At 45.7% G+C, this 27,824-nt stretch overlaps 2 protein-coding genes across 2 annotated transcripts; one reads left to right on the top strand and one right to left on the bottom strand.

Annotated features, from left to right (window-relative positions):
* The first annotated feature begins 9,351 nt into the window (after positions 1–9,351).
* On the top strand, positions 9,352–10,582 carry LOC120850602. The gene has a single exon (XM_040223159.3). The coding sequence runs from the start codon at positions 9,359–9,361 to the stop codon at positions 10,580–10,582; it is 1,224 nt and encodes a 407-aa protein (XP_040079093.1). The 5' UTR covers positions 9,352–9,358.
* Positions 10,583–17,068: 6,486 nt separating this feature from the next.
* LOC120850601 (sulfotransferase 1E1) lies at positions 17,069–26,221 on the bottom strand. Its single transcript, XM_040223158.3, has 2 exons — positions 25,939–26,221; positions 17,069–18,348 (listed from the first exon to the last, which is right to left on the bottom strand). The coding sequence occupies exons 1-2, from the start codon at positions 26,215–26,217 to the stop codon at positions 17,386–17,388; spliced, it is 1,242 nt and encodes a 413-aa protein (XP_040079092.2). The 5' UTR covers positions 26,218–26,221; the 3' UTR covers positions 17,069–17,385.
* Positions 26,222–27,824: the final 1,603 nt, after the last annotated feature.

The raw sequence follows: 27,824 nt of genomic DNA, 5'->3' as shown, positions 1-27,824 counted from the left end.
GTTCTGCAGCGCGAGCTTTCGCTCCACGTGCTCCGAGCTGGTGTGCGCTAGACCATTCGGCCACCGATCCCCCTCCCAAGGATCATAGCTTGAAAGACAGTGCCTGCACTCGCGCACACGCACGTAACTACGCACAAATGCACCAACTACGTGCACACTCGCATTTATGCACACGCACCAGTACAGAGGCGTGTTCAGTCAAACAAAGTCGCGTACACACTCACACACACAATAACGTGCACACAGAGAAGCCGACAAGCAAATATACGAACTCGCACATGCATATCCGCAGAAAAAAAAAAAAAAAACACAGGTGGGCACAGACGTACGCATGCAGATAAACACAAGTATACACGAGCCAAAGTACGTCGTGGCGCACGAAAACAGCAGCAGGTTATCCCACAGCTGGGATTCCAGTCGGGGTTTCTATAGACATGACAGTTTAAAGGCGAGACCTGCACCGCATGAAGTCACCGTGCCGTCGTGGTGGCACTGCAGTATTAAAAAAAAAAGCTCCGATGTTTTTTTTTGTTTGTTTGTTTATTATTTTTTTAGCTACTTAAGCTAAACCTACTTTTTAGAACACCCACATTTTATACTCTTTCCGGCATGCTATTGATCGTCTCTAAATTCAAAATGGCTATTTGAGAAAACGGCAAATCAAGGCGTTGCAAGACCAACATTCAAATTTTCCAGCTCTCTCGAATGCGGTGACGTCTCATACTGTATAGCTTGCAAGTGGTTCCAGGCAGTCTAAAGAAACACGCCATTCTGCCCATGTTTCGTATTCGTTTCAGACCATCAAACGTCTTGTAAACCACATCTGGAATATGCAGTAATGCCCCCCTATTTCCCCGTGCGACAACATATGATGCCAGGTTTCAGTATTGTCAGTACAGGCTCTGAGCCTGTCAAACCAAACTATACTCGCGTTCACCTCAAGAAAAAAGGAAGTTTTGCGCATTGTTCATACGCCACGCAAAGTAGTTCTTACAAGATTCCGTTGTCGGAAGAAGCATGATGCTATTGGCGTTTGAAATCTAGGCGTCTTGATAATATATATATATATATATATATATATATATATATATATATATATATATATATATATATATATATAAGTGAAAGATGCGTACTGTCGGAGTTACTAATTCGAAGTTTATTACGACGTTTCGAGCGGGTACCGCTCGAAACGTCGTAATAAACTTCGAATTAGTAACTCCGACAGTACGCATCTTTCACTTATTAACTTTTCCCGGTCCATTGTTTTTATATTGACCTTACTTTACCTATATATATATATATATATATATATAATCTAAGATACACCTGCATATACCCGAATTCTCTACATAAAAGAGGAAATTAGTAATGCTCCGCGAGGAGCCGGAGCTTTTTTTTTTTTTTTACTACGGTTTTAACGTCAAAACGAGAATAAACTCACCAATAACTGCGCGAAAAAAATGTTATTGTCATTTGCGATTTCGATTTTTAGTTCAGGTTTGTTTATTAATGTGTTGATCCGATTGGGGGGCAAATCAGACATTATCAAAAATTGACTTGCCATCTAAATCTTCATCTCAGAAGAGAGCTTTGTCCTTTTTTGACAGGAAAGGAGGAGGACGTCGTTTAAATCAACGTGCAAATTCCTTAAGTCAATAAATTTCTCGGTGATGGCGAAATTCCAGGCTGAGTGGATGCTCCTGGCAAGGTTTGAGTTGATTCGCTTCTCAAGAATGCATGTTCAAACGAAAAGACGTACCGCATTTACCGAGCTATAGTCCGCGTACTCTACATGTTTAAATGTTCAAATAAACAGTTTTAATAACACGCGCCATCTGCTATCAACAACCCACGTTCGCACAAATACGATGGGGCAACGAGGTAGAGGGGCTTAGAGCGATAAACCGGGGTTCCGGTTTGCACTCGAAAGTGACCCCCACAAGGCCGCTGCCATTGTACGCAAATGTGACCTTTCGTCACGTGACCAAACCAAAGACGTGACGTCACAGGAAAGATGGCAACGCCCAGGCAGCGGCTGGCCCCAGCTGGACCGGACCATTGGCAGGAGCTTGTCGGCCGCTTTGTTCGTTGTCGTTCGTCTCAGTGAGTTGATTTCAGATGTAGAAGCCGTCAAATGAGGCCGGTCGAAAGCGACTTCAGAGTTCAACGTAGTGTTTCACGTAGTTATAACATGAGAATACGGAGGAACGGTGTGCATTTCGCTGGTGATCGACGGGGATAGTGCCATGAAAGAGACAATCGGCCCTGCGTTGCTCGGACCTGAGATTGATTCGGATTTCGCTATAGGATAAATTTTAAGGCGACGTTTCTGTGCTCTCATTGACCATTGGAATCTTCGAGGTCTGCATTGAAGCGTGTGCAGTGTATCTGGATACACAAATTAGCGACGAAAATTGCGTGAGTCGTGCTTGGCATTGTGCAATCGTGGTGCCGCTTCGTTCAAATGACCGAAGGCTCACTTTGGTTGTGCGGCGCACCGGAGAGCTGCCTCGAAGCTGGTACTTCCCGTACCGTGTTAAATGATGCTGTGCTGCCTCCCAAATTGTTCCGGTGTGGACGCGCGCTTCCACAGAGCACAGGTGTGCGGCGCACCGAAGAGCTGGGGGGCTATGTTGCGCTTTTTGCACTCCCAGGAGACTTGGAAGAGGGAAGTGACGTCAACGATACAGCAAACGCAGGTTGGATGTTGACAGAGAAAACAAAATCAACATCCAATCTGCATTTGCTGCGTTGTTGACGTCACTTCCCTCTTCCAAGTCTCCTGGGAGTGCAAAAAGCGCAACATAGCCCCCCTGGCTTCAAGCTGGTAGTTCCTGTACCATACTTTACGTGGTGCTGTGCTCCTTTCTAAATTGCTCTGGCGTAGACGTGCACTTTCACGGAGCACAGGTGTTGCAGTTGGTATAAATTCCGCTGGTATGTGGCACGTTTTGTCGACACCAAAGTTTCATCAACACTCGTTACGCGATTTGCAAGCTGTATGGACATTTCGTCGCGCGTATTATTTACCCAGCCCACCCGTTCACGCTGCTTTGCGGCGACAGTCTGCAAGGCTCATTTCCAGAAAAGTTGGGGGGGGGGGGGGGGGGGGATCGGTGGCCGAGTGGGCTATACTCCGTTTCACCTTATGTTGTACCGCAGCGAAGGCTAGAAGCGCGAGCTCATAACGTTGGGAGCTGCTCTTGACGCACGAGAGCTTGTGCCGCCGAGATGTGCCCTAGAGCAAGGAGCTCGCGCTTGTAGCCTTTCCTGCGGCACATCATAAGGTGAAACAGAGTATAGTGTACACCAGCACGTGGAGCGAAAGCTCGCGCTGCTGGGTTCAATTTCCACCCCTGCCCGTTTCGATCTGGATGAGCATTGTACCGGCGTGCGGTCGTGTATCACTACTGCGTGATGCACGTTAAAGACTGACATTAATGAGCACAAAACGGAGCTACAGAAAATAAATATTACACTCGTAAGAAACAAATATTGCTGTACCTTGTTAATCACAAAAAACAAACACACCTCTGAGCATCTAGTTTAATGGTATGTGTCGATGCATTGTTATACAGCAGGACATTTCCTATTGGCGACGTGCGCGACCGAAAGCGTCGCTGTGGTCGGCCTTCCACGATTGGCCCAAAAGCTGACTATGACGTCGGAAAGGGTATACCATCGACGGAAATAAGAGGAATGAAAGAACTTTAATTTCGGCGGTGTTTGCAGTGTTGCTTTGAGAGCGCAATGATTTCAGGCTTCCACCATGCTATTTACAAACACCATCGAACTTGTTGTTCGCAAGCTAATGACGTCACAAGGGGGAACTATAGGAGGGCGCCACCAAAACATCTCGCTGCTAATACGTATGACACAATAAACCCTTTACAAAACCCCATCAGGCAACATGTGTAAAAAAAAAAAAAGAATTTTCGGTGTAAAGCACATGAATGGGCCCCAGTTCACGTCGGACGCTAATGCAGTATTCGAGTCCCATAGGCGCTGAGCCGAGTTCACAAATGATTGCTTACATAACATTCGTGTCGGACAAATGCCCAAAGTAAGAAGGCCCTCCGTAATTAGATTAGTGGCTACTGTAATTCGTTTCATCACAATTTGGCAAACGGCAAAGGCTACAGTTTCTGTGATCCAATATGTACGTTGCAGAGAGGCACATGACAACATATTATCAGAGTGCTCATCTGCACAGATTTGTCACACACCTTCACTCCGTCTCTCTGATTGGCTCGACGGGGCTGTGGTGGTTGCCCTCTTCCAAGTTACGGTGAAACGAAGTATGGACAGCCCACGCTTTTGAAAAAAGTCAATTGAGACTGAAAGGAATGGTAGTCAATGTTTTTCAACAAGGCTGCTCTCCTGGCAAGGGATGAACACATATATGAGTCATCTTGTCGAGGCAATTAGAACGAGTAAATAATTGACCGACTAATACAATGCACTCTTGATGAAAAAAATATTGCTGCAATAAATCCTACAAAAGAGAGAAATGTGCAGTTAATCTTCTATTTCCGAGTTGCATTACATTTAACGAATTGATGATATGTGCGGTTGTATCTCTGGACCTCTAAAAGCGAGGCTGCATTTTTATTTTTAAAGATTCTAAGGATGATGGAAGACAACCACCTAAGAGGGGTCTGATCGTATACGCCTGGAGGTTACTGTAAAGCATTGATACCGATCGGCAAGGTAAACGCCTGCTAGTACTAATTTCTAAGGGACATCAGATGCAACATTTTGTGTATTGATCAATCAAAAATGTGAAGATGCTGTATTCGGAGTTCCAAGAGGACAAATAAACTGTTTTATAAACATAAGCCTCGCAGTTCGACGACAGAGCCATAAAGTGCCGGTTGCAAATTCGGAGCGCGAAAATCTGGTAGCACAGAGCATTTCTTGGGGAACCTGGTCGTGAGCGCACAGCTTTAGCAGCGGCGAGGAACGCGAGGAGCACGAGCGGACTTTCTATCGCTCGAGACAAGTGTGTTTCGGCGTCTCGCCGCAGCGGGGCTCCCGTCACCTGGCTCTCCTAAAACCCCTCGAACCTGCAGGAAAAGTGGCGCCATTCATTGCTGTAGAAGTGCTCGAGGCACGTGCCGCGCGCCAAGGCTCTCCTCATCCGTTGTCTGCCGCTCTACCTTTTCAATTTCAGCGGCCGCGTCTTGCGGCGATCTGCCAGGCTTTGTAAATATTAGCGGCGAGATGTTTTGGTGGCGCCCTCCCAAGGTTCCCTCTCGTGACGTCATTATATTGCAAACAACAAGTTCGATGGTGTTTGTAATTAGCACGGTGCAAGCTTGAAATCATTGCGCCCTCAAAGCAACACTGCGAACACCGTCAAAATTGAAGTTCTTACATTTTCTCTTATTTCCGTCGATGATAAATCTTTGCTGACGACATAGTCAGCATTCGGCCAATCGACGAAGGCCGACCACAGCGACGCTTTCGATAGCGCACGTCGCCAATAGAGGAGGCTACACCAGTCTCAGCTGGGACGCTGTTTCTATACACTTCGTTTCACGATAACTTGGCGAACTGTAGAGGCTGCGGCTCCCGCGACCCAATAAAAGCATCAGAGGAAGGCACGTGACGAATCCACGGTCAACACAAATGCTCCCGTGACGTGGTGTCACGTGCCTCTCTTCAACATTCTTATTCGGTCACGAGTGCTTGCACGCCGCCAAGTTATTGTGAAACGGAGTATAGCAACTTACCCTAGAGGGAGCTTGTGGAGTCACTTCGTAAACTCGTCAAACACAAAGTTGGAGCCGAAAGTTCCCGATTGGACGTTGGCGGGGGGATCGGTGGCCGAGTGGGCTGAAGCGCACACCCAGCTCGACGCGCGTGGAGCGAAAGCTCGCGCTGCAGAACCCAGGGATCCTGGGCTCGAGCCCCACCCCTGCCCGTTTCGATCTGGATGAGCATCCTACCGGCGTGCGGTCGTGCATCACTACTGCGTGGTGCACGTTAAATACCCCAGGCTAGCGGTTGTACTGCACTGGCTAAATTGCTCATCTACAGTGTAAACCAGTGTCGCCCCTACTGGCAGACCAACCTTACGCTGTATAAATCACTCAAACGTCCAATTTGACTTTGACTTTGATTTGACGTTGGTGAAAAAAGCGCGAAGTCGTCGTTGCGATAGGCCAATCGGTGCGCTCCTTAACCTTCGGCCCGAACTTTGTGTTTGAAGAGCTTAGAGACCCCGTTAAGTACCCCCCTAGAAAACACCACCTATTCGCGACTCCAATTCACTATAGGTGGCGCCACTGGTTTTCCAAGATGGCGGTTATAATGAGGGTCCCTGGTGTGTGCCTCTGCTGTGCCTGCCTATTTTGTTGTCTTCACTGAGCGACACAAATTATTTCTGGTAATACGAGGAAGCTAGAGTGCTATGAGCGCAGGTCATCTCTTTATTCTGAAAACAAAAATGGGGTTTAGCGTAATATTTACGCCAAGAGGCACGTTTCAATTCTGGAACGTGACCGAAACTAACATCCATTTTGGATTTAATTTATCGGTATAGGTGTCAATTTCGAATTTTTTTTTAAACTTAAGATGTGCCTTACAGCGTAATTATTGAGCTAAAAAAGTTGTTCGCGGAAACTTTATTTTATGGCATCCGTGTCCGATCCATTCACTTCAAGATATTTTGGAGATTTTAGTGTCTCTTTAATGTAACATACAATATTGTGTTTTTTAAACGAATCAGTGCTGATATTGCTGCGTTCTTGCTTCCTTTTCTCGCTCAGATAATTTCCGTGTGAAATAATAAACTGTGGGCCTTTTAGTGGGTTTTGGGGTATTTGAATGATTAATTACTTTAACATTATTCCCGGCATAAAAATAACAAAATCAATCCAATGTTAACACTATGTTTACAAAACGCATAAATTAAGAAACGCTGTTCTCACTACAAAAAACCAAAGACAGAGTCCGAATCAGAGAGCTGAATTGTGTGTTTGTTTTTTTAAGCAACGCGTGACGCATAGTATTTTATATTACATCGAGTGTTTGGCGGTTTATCTATCTTGATAACGATGTCAGAGGTTTTAATATGCCAAAAAGAAACCAAAATGAGACCTTTCTGAGATATACGTAGCAGAGCGCGTTGGATGGACTACAGTTCACACGGAAAGGATAAAAACATAGAAAATATACGAGGAACAGACACACACAGTTCTTTCAACGAGCTACTACATTTAAATGATGCCCATTACACTATGATGAACCGCTTTGGTCACAGAGAAAATTAAGTGAAGACGAAAATACTAGAAGATACTAGAAAAAGATAAAAGTAAAGTTAGCTGAACTTAACTTCCTGAGAAGGAAGAAGAAGAAGAAACTGGAGGAGATGTTTTCTATGACAACTCCGGCGCATGGAAATCCATCTCTGATGTCGATAACGACATCGAGGGCTCGGATACATTGTCTGTATTATCTCTCGGCCGTACTTGTCCTTGTGTGGTGCTAGCACGGTAGTGTTTTCATAGCCAGGAGAGCAATCTTGGCAGGTGCGGGCATGGACAATGATCGGATGGTAGGAGTCGGATGACGCCTTGTTGACTTCGAGAAAGTGTTCCCTGAGGCGAACGTTCAGGCATCGTCCCGTCTGGCCGATGTTATTGGCTGCCATAACTGAGCGGAATAGAATAAATTGTCTTCTCTTGGGCATTTGATGTATTTGTTGAAGTGTTTGATGGTGCATTCTGGTGGACGACTGTCGTTATTTACCCTTTGGCACATTTGTTGTAGCTTCATCCGACGTGTGAATACCACCTTCGTGACGAAGCGGGCAGCGAGACTCATGAGGCGATGGGCAGTATTATGCACATATGGAATACGAGCCGGGCGTGTGTGGCTGTGTCCTTTGTTGTTAGATGATCGACGGACGGTTGGGGCCTGTAATAAGATGCTGAAGGGTAGTACGGAGGAGGTCTGCTGGATACCCGGCTTGAAGAAGGCGGGTATCCATCTCTGATGTCGTTATCGACATCAGAGATGGATTTCCTAGCGCCAGAGTGGTCATAGAAAACATCTCCGGTTTCTTCTTCTTCTTCCTTCTCAGGAAGTTAAATTCAGCTATCTTTACTTTTATCTTCTTCTAGTATGTTTTAGTATTTTCGTCTTCACTTAATTTTCTCTGTGACCAAAGCGGTTCATCATAGTGTAAGGGGCATCATTTAAATGTAGTGGCTCGTTGAAAGAACTGTGCGTGTCTGTCCCTCGTATATTTTCTGTGTTTTTATTCTTTCCGTGTGAACTGTACTTTCTGAGACGTCGTCGTGTTTCTTCCACCCAGTCTCAGGTCGTCTAAAGAAATGGTAAACCTTTCTGGAAACACTATTATGGTTACATGATCTATTTTTGTGATCGTGGCGTTTATTAGAGGCCTACATTGCCGCCCGAAGGAAAAATCCATCAATGTAACCCTGTTTGGCAGTCAATGTTTTCTAGTGGACCGCTGACTGTGCCTGACTGTACGTCAAGCATGTCTGATTGGCCAACAAGTTACTCTGACCGACAGTCAAACTCCAGTCAGACTCTACTAGTCGGCTTTCTGATGGTTTCCTGGTGGCAGTCGGCCGCCGCGAAATGCCATCAGGATGTCTTGGTGGTGATTCTGACTGTACATCGATTGTCTCTGACTGTACGTCAGAAAGCTTTGACGTGCAGACAGACGTACGGTCAAAGGGCGTAAAGTTCGTTCGGATACCACTATTTCGTCAAATCTATGAATACGAAAAGTAATCTATGCACGAGAAAACGATTTTGGGTCGTGAGCCCATAAAACCGCTGACGTTAGAGATATGACACGCAACCGACCGACAACCTTGATCAGAAGCCCGCCGAAGCGTCGAATACGACACTTCGCACTTCGCTTCGCCCATAGAGGCTGCGCCGAGCTTTCATGAACGATCGCTCTCGACTCGTTTTGTTTGCCCGCTTGCTCCAACCTGTCGATCCTGCCCGGGCTCTACAATGTCTTATGTTTTAGTAGAATTTCTACTCGACAAGACCCAGCCTCCTGTGAGTTCCGACGATGTAAGGGACTTAAGCGGTGTAGTTGAAGACGACAGGGTGTACCAGGTCTACTGGGCCGGTGATGCGCGAACAAAAGGATCGTTCTACGACGCGAAAGTACTCTACATGGCAGGTGAGTAGAACTGATGTACGGCGAGTGATGTACGAGTGCTTTGCATAACATGCTGACGGCTTAACTGCATTTGCAGCCAAAGCATGTTGTATAAAACGAATAGTCAAATCGAATCTTCTAACGGTGGGGCGTAGCATGAGGAAGAAGAAGACGCCGTTGCGAACGGCCGTGGAAAAAATGCTCTCTGGTGGAAACACCGCATCGGCCACTGGCCGAGTTATTTCTAAGTCTTCGGATGACGTCTCCAACGAATATAAGGTCATACTTCCACGTCTGCCAACCGGCAACATCGTCCTCAACTCCGTATTTCTCCACGCCGATCTGACTGCTAGGCCATACACGGCCCCGGACTTTCGAGACGCCATCAAAGATGTTATCGACCTGAAAGATGTCAAAGCCACCGGACAATTTCAGATGAGTCATGTGTGGATGGTGACCTGCGTCAACGCCCTCGCCAAAGAGAAGCTTTGCAGTCGTGGTGAGTTGGTCGTGAAAGGCAAGAAATGCCTTGTCCTTGACCCAGACACCCGGGACCTCAAGATCAAGCTTATTTGGCTTCCGGACTACCTCGAAGATAGGCGTATCATCGAAGCTCTGGCCCCTTACGGCACAGTCCGTAACATCAGCCGAGAGAAGTGGCGTTGCCCTGGCATGGAGCACATGGACACCCTCAACAGGGAAGTTAACATTACCCTGCACGAAGGAATCACCACGGAGAGAATCCCATTCCTACTTAAAGTGTATGGGTGTCAATCGCTCATCCTTATTCCAGGAAGGCCCCCCTTGTGCCTCAGGTGCAACAGGGTAGGACACGTCCGCCGACAGTGCAGAACACCGCGCTGCTCGGAATGTAAACGCTACGGACACACCGCAGACGACTGCGTCACAACTTACGCAAGCAAGCTTCGCGGAACGATATCCCAGGACGAAGAGGAACGGTCTGAGCTCCTGATGGATGTCTCGGAGGTTGTCGATGCTTCCGGGCACACACCATCCGCAGAAGCCTTTAGGAGCCAAGCCGAAGGTGACCTACCAGCAGCAGTGACCGACCCCCAAACCACGGAAAACGATCCAGAACTCCTCCCTGAACCATCCCCCCCACCTGACGATGATGACGACAACTCGTCCACAACCACGGTCGTCGGGGAGGATGCTACAGCAAGTGGTGACGACACCACCACCACCTTTGAGGTAGCAGCAACGACCATCGGGTTGGATGCAGACGCGCTGAAGCCGCAAGATCTTTCAGAAGGACTCGGCTATCAGTCTGACACTGTTGTAGCTGATGAAGGGGCTGTCGCAAAATTGAGAAAAGATAGAAAACAGGTAGGAACCAGACACCAACCGTATCGAAAACAAAGTAGCCATAAGACGCTTGAAGATGGTCATGAGGGGCTTTAGCTCACCCTAATGCCCCTCATAAAATCCGCCCTGCCTTTGCATTTTTTAACGTTAAATGTAAGGGGCTTAAGGTCTAAAAGGAAACAGTACCAACTTCTAAGGCTCTTGAATCACGAGCATGTTGACATAGCCGCAATACAAGAAACGAAATTGTCATCAGATGAAGACGTGGCAGAGGCTTTAGAGCCTTTTCGGAAGGACTACGAAATATGTGTGAGTCAGGCAATCGGCCTTTCTGCCGGTTGTTTTCTGTTTCTTCGTAAAAAGCTTGGCTATTCGTCTGTTTCCTTGACCAGTGACCAGGAAGGGCGTCTCATTTTATGTGACCTTTCTTTAAGACAGATCGACTGGCGTTTTATTTGTATATATGCTCCTAATACGGTGAATGGAAGGGCTTCCTACTTCCAGTTTCTAGCACATTTTCTGAACACCGACAAAACAGTTGTACTAATGGGAGATTTTAATTGTGTCTGTAGCGCAGAAGACCGTGCGCTACAGCAGACACGGTATGACAAAAGCTCTGCGTTACTCATTGACATACTCCAGGAGCGCAACCTTGTAGATGTGGCATGTCGGAAAGACCAATCAATACGCTTCACCCACTTTCAAGGTGTTTCACACGCTCGTCTTGATCGAATATATGTATCAGGCGATGCATTTAATTTAATGAACAACTATAACGTTAAACCGGTGTTCTTTTCTGACCATTGTTTAGTTTCTGTTAGCTTGGGGACCAAAACCCTCCGTGTTTTTCGGCCCAAATGGGAACTGTGGAAACTTAATCTGAAGCTTTTAAAAGATGGCAAGTTTTCAAAAGGAGTTTTACTAATTCTATCAGAGAGCCTTAAGAATAGTAATATGCATATCTTTGCAATATGGGACAGTTTTAAGCAAGAAGTAAAAAACTTGGCAATTGAACGCTCTACAACAATATCTTACGAAAACAAACAGGAACAGCGCGAACTCTATAAAACTCTCTCGTTATTTCATGAGATGGAAAGCATCAATCCTGGTTTTCACAACGACGACATCAATGTCACCAGAGCGCAGCTTCAAAAATTCGAGGCAGAAAGATATCGGGGAGCTGTAATACGTTCTCGCACGAAAAAGTTTTTGCTTGGCGAGCAACCCACCAGACGATCCCTGGATGATGAAAGGCGATATGCCCTATCAAAAGAAATATTAGAAATAGATCAAGAAGGCATAACTATCAAGGAGCCAACCTTGATTGTTAAAGCATTTCAAAACTACTACTTAAGCATTTTTGGCAAGGCTATTCACACAGGCAATGAAAAGGATGTAAGTAACTTGTTATCATTGATGCCTGCACTTAGTGAAGATGATAAAAAGATCATAGAAGGCCCTATAACTTTAGATGAAGTCGGGGCCGCAATAGACTCTCTTCAAAATGGCAAAACACCAGGACCCGATGGGCTTAGTGGAGAGTTTTATAAGAAATACCGAGACAAACTATGTCAAGTGTTACTTGACGTTTTTCATAACTCCTATCAATGGAAGACGCTTCCTCCATCTTTTTACGACTGCCATACTGTCCTAATACCCAAGACGGAAGACGTGGAACTGAGAAAAAAAGTTGAAAATTATAGACCAATATCACTTTGCAATGTAGATTACAAGATCTTTGCTGAAATATTGAATGACAGACTCCAGCTAGTAATCGAAAACCTTATTGGTGAGCACCAAACATGTGGCATAAAAGGAAGAAGTATTCAAACCAATATCCACATTGCGCGCTCGGTTCTCGAGTGTGCCTCTGACAGTAACACACAAGTTGCTTTGACACAAATTGACTTGTCAAAAGCCTTTGATCGTGTGAGCCACGCATTTTTGTTTGCACTCCTACGCCACATCAACGTAGGCGAAACAGTGTCCGAAGGCATCAACTTATGTTATCATAATAGCACTACAAGATTAATTGTGAACAACATGCTTTCCGATAAAATACACATAAAAGCTTCCGTTCGCCAAGGCTGTCCATTATCACCTCTTCTCTTCGCCATATATCTGGAGCCTTTGTGCCGGAGCATATTTGCAAGTCAGAGTATTCAAGGATTTGCACTTAATAATGTTGAGGTAAAGGTACTCGCTTATGCCGATGACGTTGCCGTCTTCTGTGCTGATAAAAAGAGTGTGGAAGAGGCCATACACGTTACGGAACATTTCTGTAGTGTTACTGGAGCATCAATGAACCCGGGAAAATGTAATGGATTTTGGTATGGTTCATGGGCTACCACGCCCCGCTTTTTTGCCGGTATTGCATGGAATCGTGGTCCGCTGAAATACCTGGGAGTTCCACTCTCGCACATCAGGAGTAGCTCATCGTACTGGACGTCAATGGAAACCTCGTTGAGGAGGAAAGCCGAAGCATGGAAAGGACGTGACATGTCTATGTTCACCAGGGCAAACGTGTGCAACGTGTTCCTAGTGTCTAAGCTAATGTATGTACTTCAGGTAATGCATTGTGCGCGTAAAAACATTCAAAAATTTCATCGAATTTTCGCGACATTTATCTGGCGTTCGTCGTGGGAGCCTCTCAAAAGGGACAACCTCTTCCTTCCCCTGGAAGCAGGTGGACTAAGTCTGTGTCATCTATTTGTTCGGCAATTAGTATCCCGGTTTTTTTTCTTTAAGAATGCCGACCATCCCTTCCTCAAAACCGTTCTTCAGTTACGACTGGCCACAAGTTTAAATTATTTAATTGTGTCCAGTGATGATTCGTTTCAGGGAAGACCTTGGGGCTTCCTAAAAGAGGTTGTGGACACGATTGAATTCTTGAAGGCACGTTTCTCATTAGAATATTTATTTAGTGTAACACGCAAGAAACTATCAGCGGCGATAATCGAAAGCATTTTTCCTATCCCGCTTTACCGAAGTCACTTTCCTGTCGATCCCCAAGATGATGTCCTTTACAGAGTAAAGAAGATGTCTGTTCCACCGTCAACCAAATCGTTCTTTTTCAAACTGCACACTTCGACCTTGCCCGTTAAAACTTGGCTTCATAGTAGAGGGATATTTGTGCCGTGGACGGTTAACTGTAGACTATGCAATAAGCCAGAAACCATAGAACACTGCTTCATTTACTGCAATGACGCCTTTTTTTTCTGGGATGTGCTTCAACGAACACTAAAGAAAGACCTCGACATCACTGATCAAACTATTCGTTTCCTTCCATTCTCAAAAGGGGAAAGCGTTCCTTACGACATATTCGTTATTTTAGGCCTCCACAGTTTGTGGAGATGTAGAATGATAGATAGAAACGCAGAAGCGCCACGCACCACAAAATCTATTTTTGTGGAGAATATGGCTCAGCTGCGCAGTGTTTACGCGGCACAGCCATCCCAGCCTGATTGGTTTCCACTGTTAGATGCCTGCATAGGTCTACCAGATTTTTGAACATTTTGCTTGTTTGCCCATTGTCAACCCCTCCGTGATTTATGTATATAGCACTGTGATACTAAGGACTTTAGATGGGTTCTGAGTGTCAGTAGGTTTTGAAAGATTTGATTATCATTTGTTTAGTGTGTAATAATCTAATCAAGACATCAGCGTGAAAGAGGCCTATTGTTGACTGCATATTGAATGTTCTCTGTAAATAGCATTTCATCTTTATATGTATATTACTATGCTCGTTTGCCTGTTTGAATGTTTTTTGGCTGATGTGCTCTCTCTTGTTCTATAACTTCCATGTAATAAAGAAAAAAAAAAAAAAAGGTGGGGCGTAGCATAGCGGTTGAGGTGTCCGATTTGTACGCATGTGGTCGCGGGTTCGATGCGCGGTGGTGCTGTTTTTTTTTTTTTTTTTTTTTCTCGAACTTTTTGTTTTATCGAGGCATTTGGCGATATTTATGAGTGCGTATAGCTTTACTCTTATATAAATGCTGCCCTTGTTGATGAAATTCCCTTGGCAGTGGCAGTCAGACGTCATCTGATGGACCATCAGATGACGTCTGATGGTCCATCACGTCCCACCAAGGCTGCTGACTGGCAGTCAGTGTCCCAAATTACGTAGCTTGATGGAATTTTCAATAGGGCGCAATTGGTATTATTATTAATAATAATAAAATAAGGTATTTTAATGCATAGTTTTTCAAGCTCTAATAATATTTGTTGCTTATGGACTAATTTCAAGCGCGCTAACATTAAGTATGACAATCAAAAGTGAGCAAATTATCATCACTGGTGCCAATTGCTGAATTTTTAATTAACAAGGTGTAAAATAAAAATAATCTAAATCAATGCATACATTTTACGTAATTTGAGAAATCCATGTAAAATTACATTAATTGTGGGTAAAGCGTATGGCGCTATCAAAGTCGCGACTTTTGACAATCGGCAAAATATCCAAAGTCGCCTCCAATATCCTTCCGAACCAAATAACCCAAAATTAATAAAAAAAGATAACGGAATCCATCTTTTTTTTATTACCAATCTTTTCAAAACAATCTTTTTTTTTTAATTTTTACACCCCGTTGTTTTACTAGCCTTTCCAGTTCGAAGAAACGCCTACCTGCATGCGCGTCTGCTCACTGCAGCACGTTTGGTAGGCGTTGGAAGTCGGTGAAACAGTAGTGAGTTCTAATATGCCGTATACGAGCGAACGCAAGTGCTGTGTGTTTGCGTTAGCTTTGCGTATTTAACACCGCGCGTGTGCGGAGCCCGAAAATTTCGGCCTTGGGTTGGCGCATGGCGATAACGCATATGCGCCACGTGGAGTGGGCAACTGTAATGCAAAGGCACAACGCTTCCGTTTGCTTCTGTATGCAATACTAAAACTCTCTAATGAGTAGTTCGATCTCCATACTGGCTGCAGCACTTCATTTGGAACAATGAAGAGTGTTGTTTGCATTCGGAAATGACATTTGGCGAGCCATGATCACGAGCAGTTCCGCTGTGCCCGCTAGGCAGGAGAATCGGGGGACCCTCACTCGAGCGTTTCCCGTTTCCGCCGCGGGAGTGCGAGCAACCAGCTGGAAACGCGAATCGAGTCACAGCCTTTGATCTAGAAGTTTTACGTCACCACACTGAGATCAGACGAGGACGCTCGATCTCATTTCCTCGTGACCAATCAACGCGTCGTAGAACTCTCGGCTTCGGGCTCGTGTCCAATCGCTGAGTTGCCGCCATCTGACCGTGATCATGTTCCATAGAGGGAGAGGAACCCAGGGATCCTGGGTTCGAGCCCCACCCCTGCCCGTTTCGATCTGGATGAGCATCGTACCGGCGTGCGGTCGTGTATCACTACTGCGTGATGCACGTTAAAGACCCCAGGTTAGCAGTCGTACTGCACTGGCAAAATTGCTCATCTACAGCGTGTGACTCGTCGCAAGTTTAATGGCAGACCAACTACACGCTGTATAAATATCCCCACAACCCAATTATTATTAGAGGGAGAGGAGGATGTTGGCAAGCCTCAATTAATCAAGGTGGTGTCGACAGTGCACAGGGTTCAGAAGCCTCGGCGTGCTATCTACGAAATGTTTCTATTGTTTACCTTGAATCGTCTTATCATTCGTATACGCGCCAATATCGTTCCAGGGATTCTGTTTTTATCTACAAAGGTTATAAAAATATTTCCGACATTGTCCAGAATAGTGCTTCTAAAATGCAAACCCTGTGGGGTCAACGAAGGTAGAGGTACGCGAAGTTCTGCATCATCAGTCAAGCCCGGCAATAAAAGTTTTTTTTTTTCACATTGAGAAGAACCGTTTCAATTTCCAGGTGAGTTTTCTCGTGTATACGTCAGTGAGAGAAGTCTGCTTCACACTAGCCCTTAGTTAGACACACTTATTAAGTTATTATCATATTTAAAGTATGCCTTTCCCTTCAACTCACCACGAACGGGGTCCTATATCGTCTCCGCCGATCCACAAGGGGTCCGCGAAACATCAGTCATCACTGGCTGAGAACCACTGGTCTAGAATATACCAGCACATATAATTAACAAAACAAAATTGTCAAAGTGCAGGCGAGTTGGTGGGTATTAATCATGATGTGTAAACCCTGGGACTGGGAAGGAAGCTTGAAGACGAAGTAGAAGGGACTGAGAAAGTGGAGGCACCGCCTCGATTAAGCTCTATTATTAAGCTGTAAAACAAAGCATCCTCATTTGAGTGTGTCTGCCAAGGCCCTCAAATACCTGGAACAATATACCTCTTACTCCTCAGATTCTACTTGTGTATCGTTCATATTTAGCGTAATGCGTAAATAAAAAACGAGGACAACAAGACACGGCGTTGTCGTCGTCTGCTTTGTCCTCGTTATTTTGGCGTGTTACGTTTAAGATAAGCCAACTAAATACATTAGCCATTTTAATGCATATTCTAAATATATTGTTCGAACTGGCGAAGTACATCATGTGAATTGGTAAAATATATAATAAATTTTAATATATGCCAGTCCGGCAGAAGCAACCTGATTTGCGACGTGTTGCGTGAACTGCTCCGTCAACTATTAATAACAGTTGTGTATGCTCGCTTTATGCTTTATTCGTATATATGAAATAAACACTTGTGTTACGTCACCAACGTTCGTTATGTCATGCGTATTAGACACATTAACTTCATACAGTTTTAATGTAGTGAGTGCGCGTCGTCTAAAGAGCACTACAGGAATCAAGATAACGCTTAATTTTGTTTTTATAGTAAATGCAGATCAATTGAATGAACACAGACCGATACGCCTTTGAGCTATATCACACGCTGTACAGACACCATGTTTGGAAATGAAGCACTTAAAGGTACCCGCAGACTTAAATGTCTCTGGGTACCTAGCTGAAAACGCAATCACGGAAGGTCAATATCTTTCCACAACAGCATGACGTCACTATTCTTTGTCTTAGTAGTGATCCAGTCCTTCATTCTGCTTGCCTGATCAGTCGTGAAGTGAAGCTTGTAATCGCCGACGACGCCCTTTCGAATAAACTCTTCCTTCTTCCGCTCGTCTTGAACTGCATCAAGCGGAGCCTTGCAAACCTCAAGCGAGCGTAGAGCCTTCTCGGGGGGCAGCGACAAAAACCGTGACATCATGCCTAACATGTCATCATTAAATATCTTCCTCATCTCCCGCACCTCGACTACCTCGAGTATCCTCCGAAGCAGAGCTTCATCCTGCCTCAACTTACAACCGTAATACTTTCCGAGGAAGTCGGCGACCTTGAGAATCCCCGAAGACGTGTCCCTCTTGAGCTCTTCGAAAGTCACGAACAAGACGTTGGGGTCGTGTCTATGGTCGTACCAGGAGAGTAGGTGGTAAAAGTAGTCCCCCCAATTTACCCGACCCCTCATGAATCTTTCGAGGAACCGTCCGAAGTCCCTGTCTTCGGGCCGATTGAGAGGTGTACTCAGTATATGATGGTAGTACGAGACGCAACAGTCGTAAGGATTCCTGGTGACGTAGATGTACTTTGCCTGAGGAGAGTACGGTACCTTGTCGAAAGGGAGGTGCGTCTTGATGGCCCCCGGTCGAGACATTCTATCCGGACCTTCGGCGCCGGTAAAGTCGATGAAAGGCGACGCCAGCATAAAATCTATGGAGTTGTCTGGTAGCACGGCATCGTTGAGGATGCAGTGGACGATGCACTGCATCCAGGTGGTGCCGCACTTTGGGTAGGAAGCGACGAAGACGTCGTCCGGCCGTGGTTTGTAAGCGAACGCCGATCGGAGGTTGTCCTCTTTGAAGAATGAGCTGATGTAGATACCATCTACTTCCTTGTAGAACGGCGATGTTACTCCAAGCTTGTCTTGATCCTTCAGCAACAGAAATTGTAGAATTAGCACCACAAGTTCGACAAGAGAACATTATGGGGAACTGTGTAAGGAAACAACACTGCGGGGGCAACTTCCAGTCAGTCAAAGTGGACGAGTATATAGCTCAGCGCGGCAGCAAGGACAGGGTCTTCTGAAGTAGGGGAGTCAATGCGCAATGTGTACAAAACAACAAAGATGTCAGGTTCCGGGTTAAGGGCTGTCAACACAACAGGACACGCTGTTTGCTTTGCACACTGTTACCTTAACGGAAGCGGAGGTTTCCACCTTGCTTCCGGTTCGCTTTAGTACGTTTTCTTTTGTTGCCGGGGGAGGGGGAGGGGTGCTAAAATCACTTTCCACTAGCGTCATTGGACAAAGCCTTACCGCTCATTCACACTGGAAGCGGATCCGCGTTCGCAAAGCGGTTGCGAACGCGGTTGTATAAAGATCCAGTACAATTGCACGCGCACTCGATGGCATCAAGTGCGCGTGCAATTGTACTGGATCTTTAGACAATCGCGTTCGCAACCACTTTGCGAACGCGGATCCGCTTCCAGTGTGAATGAGCGGTTAGAGTGTCCTCTTGAGGTAGGACAGGAACCTTCACATTTGAAAAGTGCACACTACATACACACGTAAACATAACAAGAAAAATAATCTTCCAAAATAAGTTTTATAGTTAACATAGGTTAAATAAACATACCCCTGCCCATCGATATATTGTTAATTTCAATATTTATGACGCTAAGCCGGTTGAGAATGGTCGGAAGAGTGTATGTTAATGTGCCATTGCCATAATTTGTCCCAAGAAATGGTCCCTCCCAAGGTCACATACGATCGTGTTGCATATATAATATCTTTCTGTTAAATTTGTTCATTTATTTATAGCGACTGTTCATCTACCAGTTTTATACCTAGCACACAAATGCAAGATTCATACAAATCCTGAATCTTCATTATAGGAAGTTTTCTGAAGTATTTTCTGCTGGACATTCAGTTGAACCGTAGCAAATGCTCCTCAGTATTTTTTTCTTCTCCATTTGGTTTTAAAGCGCTCTTTTTTCAGAACCTCGCCACAAATCCTGGGGTAGGTCACGACACCACCCCCGTCCCCCTTTGCAGTTCACACCACTACACCCCGTTCACCCCTAAGCAGACACTGCGGTGAGAGATACGCTCTCGCCAGGCCAATCAAACGCCTTCCTTTTCATCACCTGACCCAGCTCTCCGCGCGAGACAGATGGGGAGAGCGTGATCACGTCACGAAGGATCGACGTATGACTGGTCCAACGTGCTCGTGGCTTCCCCTGCAGTCTCAGCTTAGGGAAGGTTAAAAGGCGCGAACGGAAGCGGGACCAAAAAATACACACGTGCGACAAGGACGTGTACAGGTGTACCAACTAAAGTCTCTTGATACTTCTTTTACAAGTAACGACGGACCAATACAAATGACAAAGCACATTCCGCTGGAACAAAATGGCGGCATTCAGTTCAAAACGCTGCTGTGCACCGCCATTGGCTTCCTAAAACCTGCACTGTTACGCAGTCGGCGCTTCGAAGAATGTCGCCTTGTAGGATGCTCTTATCTAGGGATTTTAGTACCAACTATGCGGAGGGAAAGTTCGTCTGCTCCTTGCGCAGGGGGTAGCGGTGACGTCAGAACGCCGAGCCCTGATTGGCTGATCGCGACACCCTATCTGAGCGTCGTCTGCGTCTGTCTCACCTTTCCTGCGACTTTCGGAAGTGCAGAGGCCAGATTCACGAAACGATCTTACGCCAAAAATGTGCTTAAGACAAAACTTAAGAACAAATTCGTATTCACGAATCGAAATTATCGTAAGTTTGGCGCAGATTACGACGAAATCCTACGACAGCTCCGAAGCTGTCTTACGCACCTCTTACGATCAAATGAGCATGGCCGACAGCGTCGCGGTCGCGACGACCCACGGACGTTTATTTTTCTACGTGCGCTTTTCACGCGTCCCGACTTCAAGCAGCAAGAAAAAAGTAAAAAGCACTTGAAACAGACCACGACGAACAAGAACGCTGGAGTCAAAAACACCCGGGAAAAGCTCCAACGGCAACGATTCCACCGAACGCGACCAAGCGAGTTCGGCAGTTAGGCATAGCAGGCACTCCGCGACTCGGCGACCGTCTGCCCACGACCGGCTGGCGTGCTGAATGGAATATGCCCGCGCGACCCTTGTGAACCCTTCCCGCATTATACTTTGATCGCTGACCTCAATTTTAGATTAAGAGGTCAATTTCTTCCTCTTGTTATCTCCTTGTTTCCCGAGGCAACGGTGACTCTCGCCGGTAAAAAAGCGGTGAATCTCCGACAGACGCAGGAAAGGTAATGCAACCATCGCTTTGACTAGCAGACGTAAAGCAGACTACGTTAACTGCGCCAACCCGCCGACGCCGTTAAAGAATGAGGGGTCTCACCGCACACTAAAGGAGGGAAAAAGTATTTGGGAGGGAACTTGCGGACACTAACACGCTCACCTCTCGGTTCTTAGCAAACAAACCTCGGCGCCTCGGGACACCTCGCCAGTGAGCCTTTTGACTCCCCTCCTTGATGCGCGTCTGCTAGTTGTCAGACAAAAACAACGTACCGCTCGAGTTATTTCGTCCGCCCTCTCTGAAAGGCGAAGTCGAGCTTGCTCGTAAAGACCTGCACTTCCGAAAGTCGCAGGAAAGGTAAGACAGACGCAGACGACGTTGCGAGCAGAGGACGCTGCAAAGGAGCAGACGACGCTGAGATAGTGGGTCGCGATCAGCCAATCAGGGCTCGGCGTTCTGACGTCGCCGCTACTTCCTTTCTCATGCGCAGAAGACGAAAATGAGCCCACTTGCATGCGAGGCGTATACTCCGTTTCACCTTATGTTGTACACACCGTGGTTGTACCGCAGTGAAGGCGCGAGCTCATAGCGTTGGCAGCTGCCCTTGGAGCACGAGAGCTTGTGCCGCCGAGATGTGCCCTAGAACAAGGAGCTCACTCTTGTAGCCTTTTCTGCGGTACATCATAAGGTGAAACTAGGGAGCCTTCATGTGCGCTTTGCTTGGGGTGATGACATCTGGCCATTTTGTTTCGAACGCTTTTTTTTATTTTTTGTTCTGAAGCGCGTAAAAAGGCGTGTCCCTGCACGTGCTCGTGGCGCTGACTGTGCTACGGCGACATTTTGTTTCCTGCGATTTCTTTGTATTTTGCCTGTGTGCGCGTGCTGTCGGCATCGGGTACTACAAACGATGGCATCACGCTAAACAGAAGGACATTGAGGCACCCTAGGTGAAACAGAATAGACGCTTTGCAGCAGCTGTGCATGGACGCCGCCATAACTGACCTTCAGATTTTGTTTCCTCTTATTTCGTTTATTTCACTTCACCATTACCATAGCAGGCCAGGTTATTGCCACATTAGATTCAACTGTGTCCTTTTCTAAAGCATCGGCTTCTGTAGAGGATCGTTAACTACCGTTTCAGTTGCTCGGCATCTTGGTAAGACAAGAGAAGGTCAGCCATGGCGGCTGTAATTTGGCGCGTGTGTGAAGCGTCTATATAGCCCCGACCGTTTTACCGAAAGAGGGAGAGAGAGAAAGCGGGGAAGGGCTGCCACGCGTTTTCCTCCTTGCTGTGTTGGGGCAAACGGGAGAAAGTTCGGGATAGCGGTCACGAAACTGTAGTTCGTCGGACCGTCATTTTCGCACGTCAGCGGCAGATGGAAAAGGTGTTTTTCATCTGCCCGGAGCGCAGTATCCCGGCGAGGACAAAGAAATGGAGGGCATTTTTTTTTTCCTTTATTTTCTTTGTTTCAGCTCGAGTCCGGGCGCAGCGACGGTACGGCACGACGGAGACAATCAGGCAGCGCTCAATAATGCATCGTCACAGCGCTCGTTTCTTTTTTTTTTTTGCGCTCGCCGTCACTGGTTGAGCCAATCACGCACACAGAAAAGCATAGTGTCATTGCAATAAACGCTAGAGGCTCAGCTGGCGCTAGTGTCTACGGGACTTCCGGTTGCAAATTGAAGCAGACAGCAACCAGTCTTACTTTTCCGGTCTTCCTGTGTATTCCTAAGGGAAAACGTGCGTGATATTTTTCTTTTCGTCAGAGAATAATAGAAATCAGCTATAGTTTCTTTACTCGTAACGGGTACTATGTCGTTTTATTCGCATTATAAAAGTGTAATTGATTTAGTTAATTGTTTTTTTTTTGTTACTGAATGATGTTTAAGTTGGCAAAAATTGAGGCCCAGGTCTATGTTGTAAAGCATGATATGTCCATACAAGCTATCAATTCGAGCAAGATGGACAGTTAAAAAGTGCGTAGGGTTAATTCAAACTGTAATAGCATTCGAGCTGGAATAGAACACGTAGTGAACCAGTACGTGTTCTTCGTCCCATAACTCCATGCTTCGTTCTTGTCGTCTGTTTTGATTGTTGGATTTGGTATATATGAGCACCGTTTCGGTGTTTTGTCAAGCTTATTCATTTTGTGTGCTTCATATAGAATTTATTATAGGCGTAAATACGTGCTCTATCATAGCAGTCTGTAACGTCAACACGTATTATACATGTGAATTGGGCTCCTTTAGCGCAGTGTTCGACGCCATGAATTCTAAAGAAAAGCGCTCTAAGTGGCACATATTTTTGTACATCCGATTGTAAAACGTTCCAAACTTTTTATTCTGTCACAACACTAAATGATATTTGCTCTTATAATCGAGCGCGAAGAGAAATTGCATTTGCGTTTTCCCATAGGAATGCATTACCGGAAGTCAAATTTAGAATGGTTGTTGTCTGCTTCAATATGCAACAGCACACTAGCGCCACCTGAACCTCTGTCGTTTATTGTTAATAGGATATCGCAAAAACTCACCCACACACACAAAAAAAGGCGATGAGCGCAAGGACGTGTCACTTTCGAAGTTGTTTAATATAAAGTTCCTTTGTAAGAGGTTTCTAGAAGTAGCGACATTCTTTGAAGCGCCGACTGCGTGCCGGTGCAGATTTTAGGAAGCGAATGGCGGCGCACAGCAGACGACTGAACTGAATGACGTCATTTTGTTTCTACGACATGTGCTTCGTCATTCGTTTAGTTGTCGTTACTTGTTGCATCGGAGGACTTGAGTTTGATAGACTCGTAGGCTCCTATCTTTGGCCGCGCTACGACGTTCGCTATCCATGGAATGACTTGCGCGTTTTACTATGGCAGTTGTTCCGACATAATGCGTGTGGTTCTAACCTTCTGATAATCGGCACGTGACTTTCGGAAGTGGTCTATAATGCACTTTGTTTCCTAATCTGAATCTGGAGAGTTTCCTGGGGGAACGCGTCGTTTTCGTTGGATTGCCATTTCATTACCTAACGTTGTTGAACTGTTTTCGATATTCTTAGTAGTTATACAAAAAAAAAAAAAAAAAGAAACTCGAAAATATAAAATTGCGTAAAACGCTATATACTAAAACACAAACGGGTTTATAAAATTCGAGAAAGCGAAATATTTGTGTGGCCATGTTTTTGCAGGCAACGTGCGGTAACGAAAACCCCAAATGGTTTGCATGTAAGTGGCAGCAAGGTTATGATTCTAGCAGAATTTCATCTCTCCCCCTATAGGCAAGAGTACAAATGCCAGGCCTACGGAACAGTACAAAACTCCAGTATTACCCAACAAAAGTTGTATTACATCACGAAAAAAACTTTTTTTCTTTTGGTATATCCCGAAAGCGCTCCAATTGCATAGCCCTCATAGGTTCTCTTGCACGTTATGGTGCCACCTGTCGTCACGGTATCACGTGACGTGCCATGCTGTTACGTCAAGTGACGCCGTGACGTCATAGTGTTATGAACACCGCGATGAAGTTAAGGTGAACCATATAAAATTTGAACGAGTCACGCGAATACCGCGACGCCATCCGCGTGATGTCACCAACGAAGCTGTATTCCAAACGTATGAACACGTTTGGCCCTATAAATGCATTTTTTTTAAATTTTATTTTGGAATACTGCAGGCCAATTGGCGGCCCAAGCAGGATTGGGGGTTACAAAAGTAGAGTCAAAAAAGCGCAACACCAGGTAATCCGTAAAATGGGAGAGGGGAACAGGGGAAAATTGTGCAAAAATTGTAATAAAGCACATGTAATAGCTAACAACAAAGTTGGGAGGGGTGGCGGTAGTGGGGAACAGGAAAATACAACACAATTCGAAGAGTTACACATCAAATAAACGCTCAATCGACTCCAAAACATTGTCAGATATAAATATGTGATGAGGTAGGTTGTTCCATTCTGTTATGGTTCTGGGAAAGAAGGAGTATTTAAATGCATTTGTTCGAGCGAATACTGGAGTTATTTTATGCGGATGGTCATGCCTTGTGCACCCAGTCGAGGATGGGTGAAGAAAGGACGACGATTTAAGCCGGAGTTTTTTAAACCAGAGTTGATAAAGAAATTTTAGTCTAGCTAGCTTCCTTCGTGATTCAAGAGAGATGATGTTGTTACTTTGAATTAAGGCAGCAGGTGAGTCATGCGGGTGGTAGCGATTAAATATAAAACGAGCTGCTTGCTTTTGAACATCTTCCAGTATCTTGATATATTTTTTTGTGAATGGACCCCAGACTGTACAGGCGTATTCTAACTTCGTTCTTATCAATGTGTTATAGGCTAAAAGTTTCACATGAGAAGGCAAGTGCTTAAGCTTGTGCCTTATCATACCCAGTTTTCGACGGGCAGCTGCACAAACGTGTACAATGTGTGAGGACCAAGATAAGATGTAGTTATCACCAATAAAGTATTCATACTGATGAGAGGAGTTTTTGTTAGTGATGCGCATGTACAAGGACTTTTCTTGGTTAAGCTTCATCTCCCAACGATCGCACAAGCTAGAAACTGCATTAAGACTTTCGTTCAGAACAACTTGGTCCCTAGTAGAGTTAATATCCTTGAAGAATAGACAGTCGTCCGCAAATAAACGAATACTCACGCTTTTATCTATACAAAAATTGAGGTCATTAATAAAAATTGAAAAAAAAGAGGGCCAAGGACATTCCCTTGCGGAACACAGCAAGAAGTATGAATTCCTCTACTCTCTTCGTTCGACCTGAATTGCCGTCAAGAACTGTCACATAACATCCTCATAAACTCCTTTCGAAAGTCACGTACCGATTATTAGAAGGTCCAAACCACTGCACGAAGGCGCAACAACTGTCATCGTGGAACGTGCAAGTCATTCCATACGATAAAGAAGGTCGGAGGGCGGCCAACGCTGGGAGCCGACGAGCCAATCAAACAGCGTCGAAAGTGCAACGTCACTGCCCTCATCACCTTTTGCTGTCGGTGTGGTTTTGCCTTCCAATCCAACCACCGTGACCGGGGATTCCAGAGTTGCCAACAGAGGGCAGTCTTTCGAAAGGGGTTTGCTTGATTTGCTTTGCAGTGCGGAGTGAATATAGTTTTCACATTTAAATATTCTAAGCTTAAATGGTAAAACAAAATGGCTAGGTGGCGTAAGCTACCGCCCGATCCAAAGGGCTCAGCCGGATTCATCCATCCATCAATCTATATCGATACAGCGTTCATCAATGCCATACGTACGTCGACTCCTTCGGACTTGGCTGCCGTAGACATTTCGCTGCAGTCACGACGAAAGCTTTCGGTGCTCGTTTTTTGCTTCAGAAGAGGAACATCGTTGGGTCCGGCAACGGCTCCAAGTGACCTCGGCCAACGAGTCCATTCTGCTTCACTATCGCGTTTCGACAGCAACATCTTGGGCTTTTTCGGCGTTGTCTCAGATAAGAGCTCGCAAGGAGGGCTACATTTTATCTTAATCGGACTGCCGGCCAGCTCGGCCGTACAAAAATGGAGACGGCGCATCTGCCGTTTAACCGCACAAGATAAGAAGTTGTACGTTAGCACTTGCGCGGCGCCATGCTGGGTGCAAGTGCCTCCAGCGTGTGTGTGTGTGTGTGTGTGCGTGTGTGTGTGTGTGTCTGTTCTTTTGTTCTGCGTTCAAAGCCTCGCCCGCGAGGGGAAATCTTTGAAAATAGATAGACGCCAGAGAACAAGTGCCCGATAAAAGCTGCCCGGAATAGGAAATAATAAAAATAAGCACCTATCATAACTCGTAAAGATGTAAAGATGCACAACGCGGTCATTTTCATTTACTGATGGGACGGGCATATTAGCAATGTATAGGCGCCACCGGAATGCTGGCGTATCTTGCGAACACTCTACATTCCTTTCGATTGTTATTTGGCTTAGAATCGTCGCTCGTTTATACACACCTGCTATGGAACAGAGGTTTGGGCCTTACATATAGCGAAGTTTAACATCCCTCACTGGTGAAGAAAAATACTCTAACTAAAGCAATTACACTTCTACAATGATAATAAAAGTACTTACTCTTTGGTTCGACCGAAAATAACAAAAGTGATCCACGTTATTTTCCGGCGAAGGGACAAAATGCACGCGTGTTTTTCTATATAGGAATGCACAGGAGCACCGCAATATAGTAGGCTGGTTACTGTCTGCTTCAATTTGCATCCCGAACGTCGCATAGACATTGGCACCAGTTGAACCTCTAGCGTACATTATAATAACTCTACGGTGTGTTGCCTCCTGTCTGTTTGCTCTACATTCCTAACAGCTGCTATGATTTCCATCCTGGTAGAGGCTACGTCCACGCGCGTGGATGTAGCCCAGTCGAGAGGAGAAACGGCTTCAACCACGCGTCTATGGATATACGTTTACACGAATGCGATCGTAGCTCATCGAATCGAGCAGAACCCAATCCCACGCAGCCTGTTTTCATAATTCTCCCTCTTCTACCCGTTTGCTACCAATCAAAATAGTCAAGTATCGATTCGATGCGCTACAGTCGCATCCATGTAAACACAGCCTATGTAAATTCCAGAGTGGATGTTGCCACTCTCCACGTTCATCTGTAGCGAATCTCTAATGTGCATTTTTATTTGCCCCCCCCCCCCCTCCCCTCCCTCAATCATCAGTGCGATGTTAAATAAAGATTCAATCCAATTTGACTCGAAGTACGGTGGAACCAACGAGAGCCAGGGTCCAAGCATCGGATTACACTGATGATGCGTACTAGCCCTCGCAGTGAAACGAATTCAAAATCTAAAAGGTAGCAATGTGTTTGGTGTCTGTATATTGAAGGCGTCCCTGCCGCTCGCGGTGTCAACGCGAGAGGACAGTCGCACAGGCTAGAGCACACAATAGATAAAAAAAGCGCTTGCCTACACTCCAATGCGCGAGCTACTAGCGAGTTTTAATAGACCGTGTTTCCCGCCCCGCTAAGGCCCCTCCGCTACCCGGAAGCCTACAGCCAAGGCCATCGGCCCGCAGGCGCAGTGGCGGTTTCCTCGTAGCGGAGGCCTCGCGGAGGGGGAAACACGGTCTACTAAAACTCCCTATTTGTTCGCTCGCCCACCGTAAGAGAACAAATCACATTAAACTTAGGTCGG

The sequence above is a fragment of the Ixodes scapularis genome, unplaced genomic scaffold, assembly GCF_016920785.2.
Source record: "Ixodes scapularis isolate PalLabHiFi unplaced genomic scaffold, ASM1692078v2 PGA_scaffold10__122_contigs__length_95168666, whole genome shotgun sequence".
Classification (NCBI taxonomy): Eukaryota; Metazoa; Arthropoda; class Arachnida; order Ixodida; family Ixodidae; genus Ixodes; species Ixodes scapularis.
This window is presented reverse-complemented; position numbering and strand designations above follow the sequence as displayed.

Coding starts and splice junctions, on each gene's coding strand:
- LOC120850602 (XM_040223159.3), top strand. CDS start 9,359: ATGCTCTCTGGTGGAAACACCGCATCGGCCACTGGCCGAGTTATTTCT.
- LOC120850601 (XM_040223158.3), bottom strand. CDS start 26,217: ATGCGCCGTCTCCATTTTTGTACGGCCGAGCTGGCCGGCAGTCCGATT. Junction 18,349..25,938: donor CCAAGTCCGAAGGAGTCGAC/GTACGTATGGCA, acceptor CTGTTGCTGAAG/GATCAAGACAAGCTTGGAGT.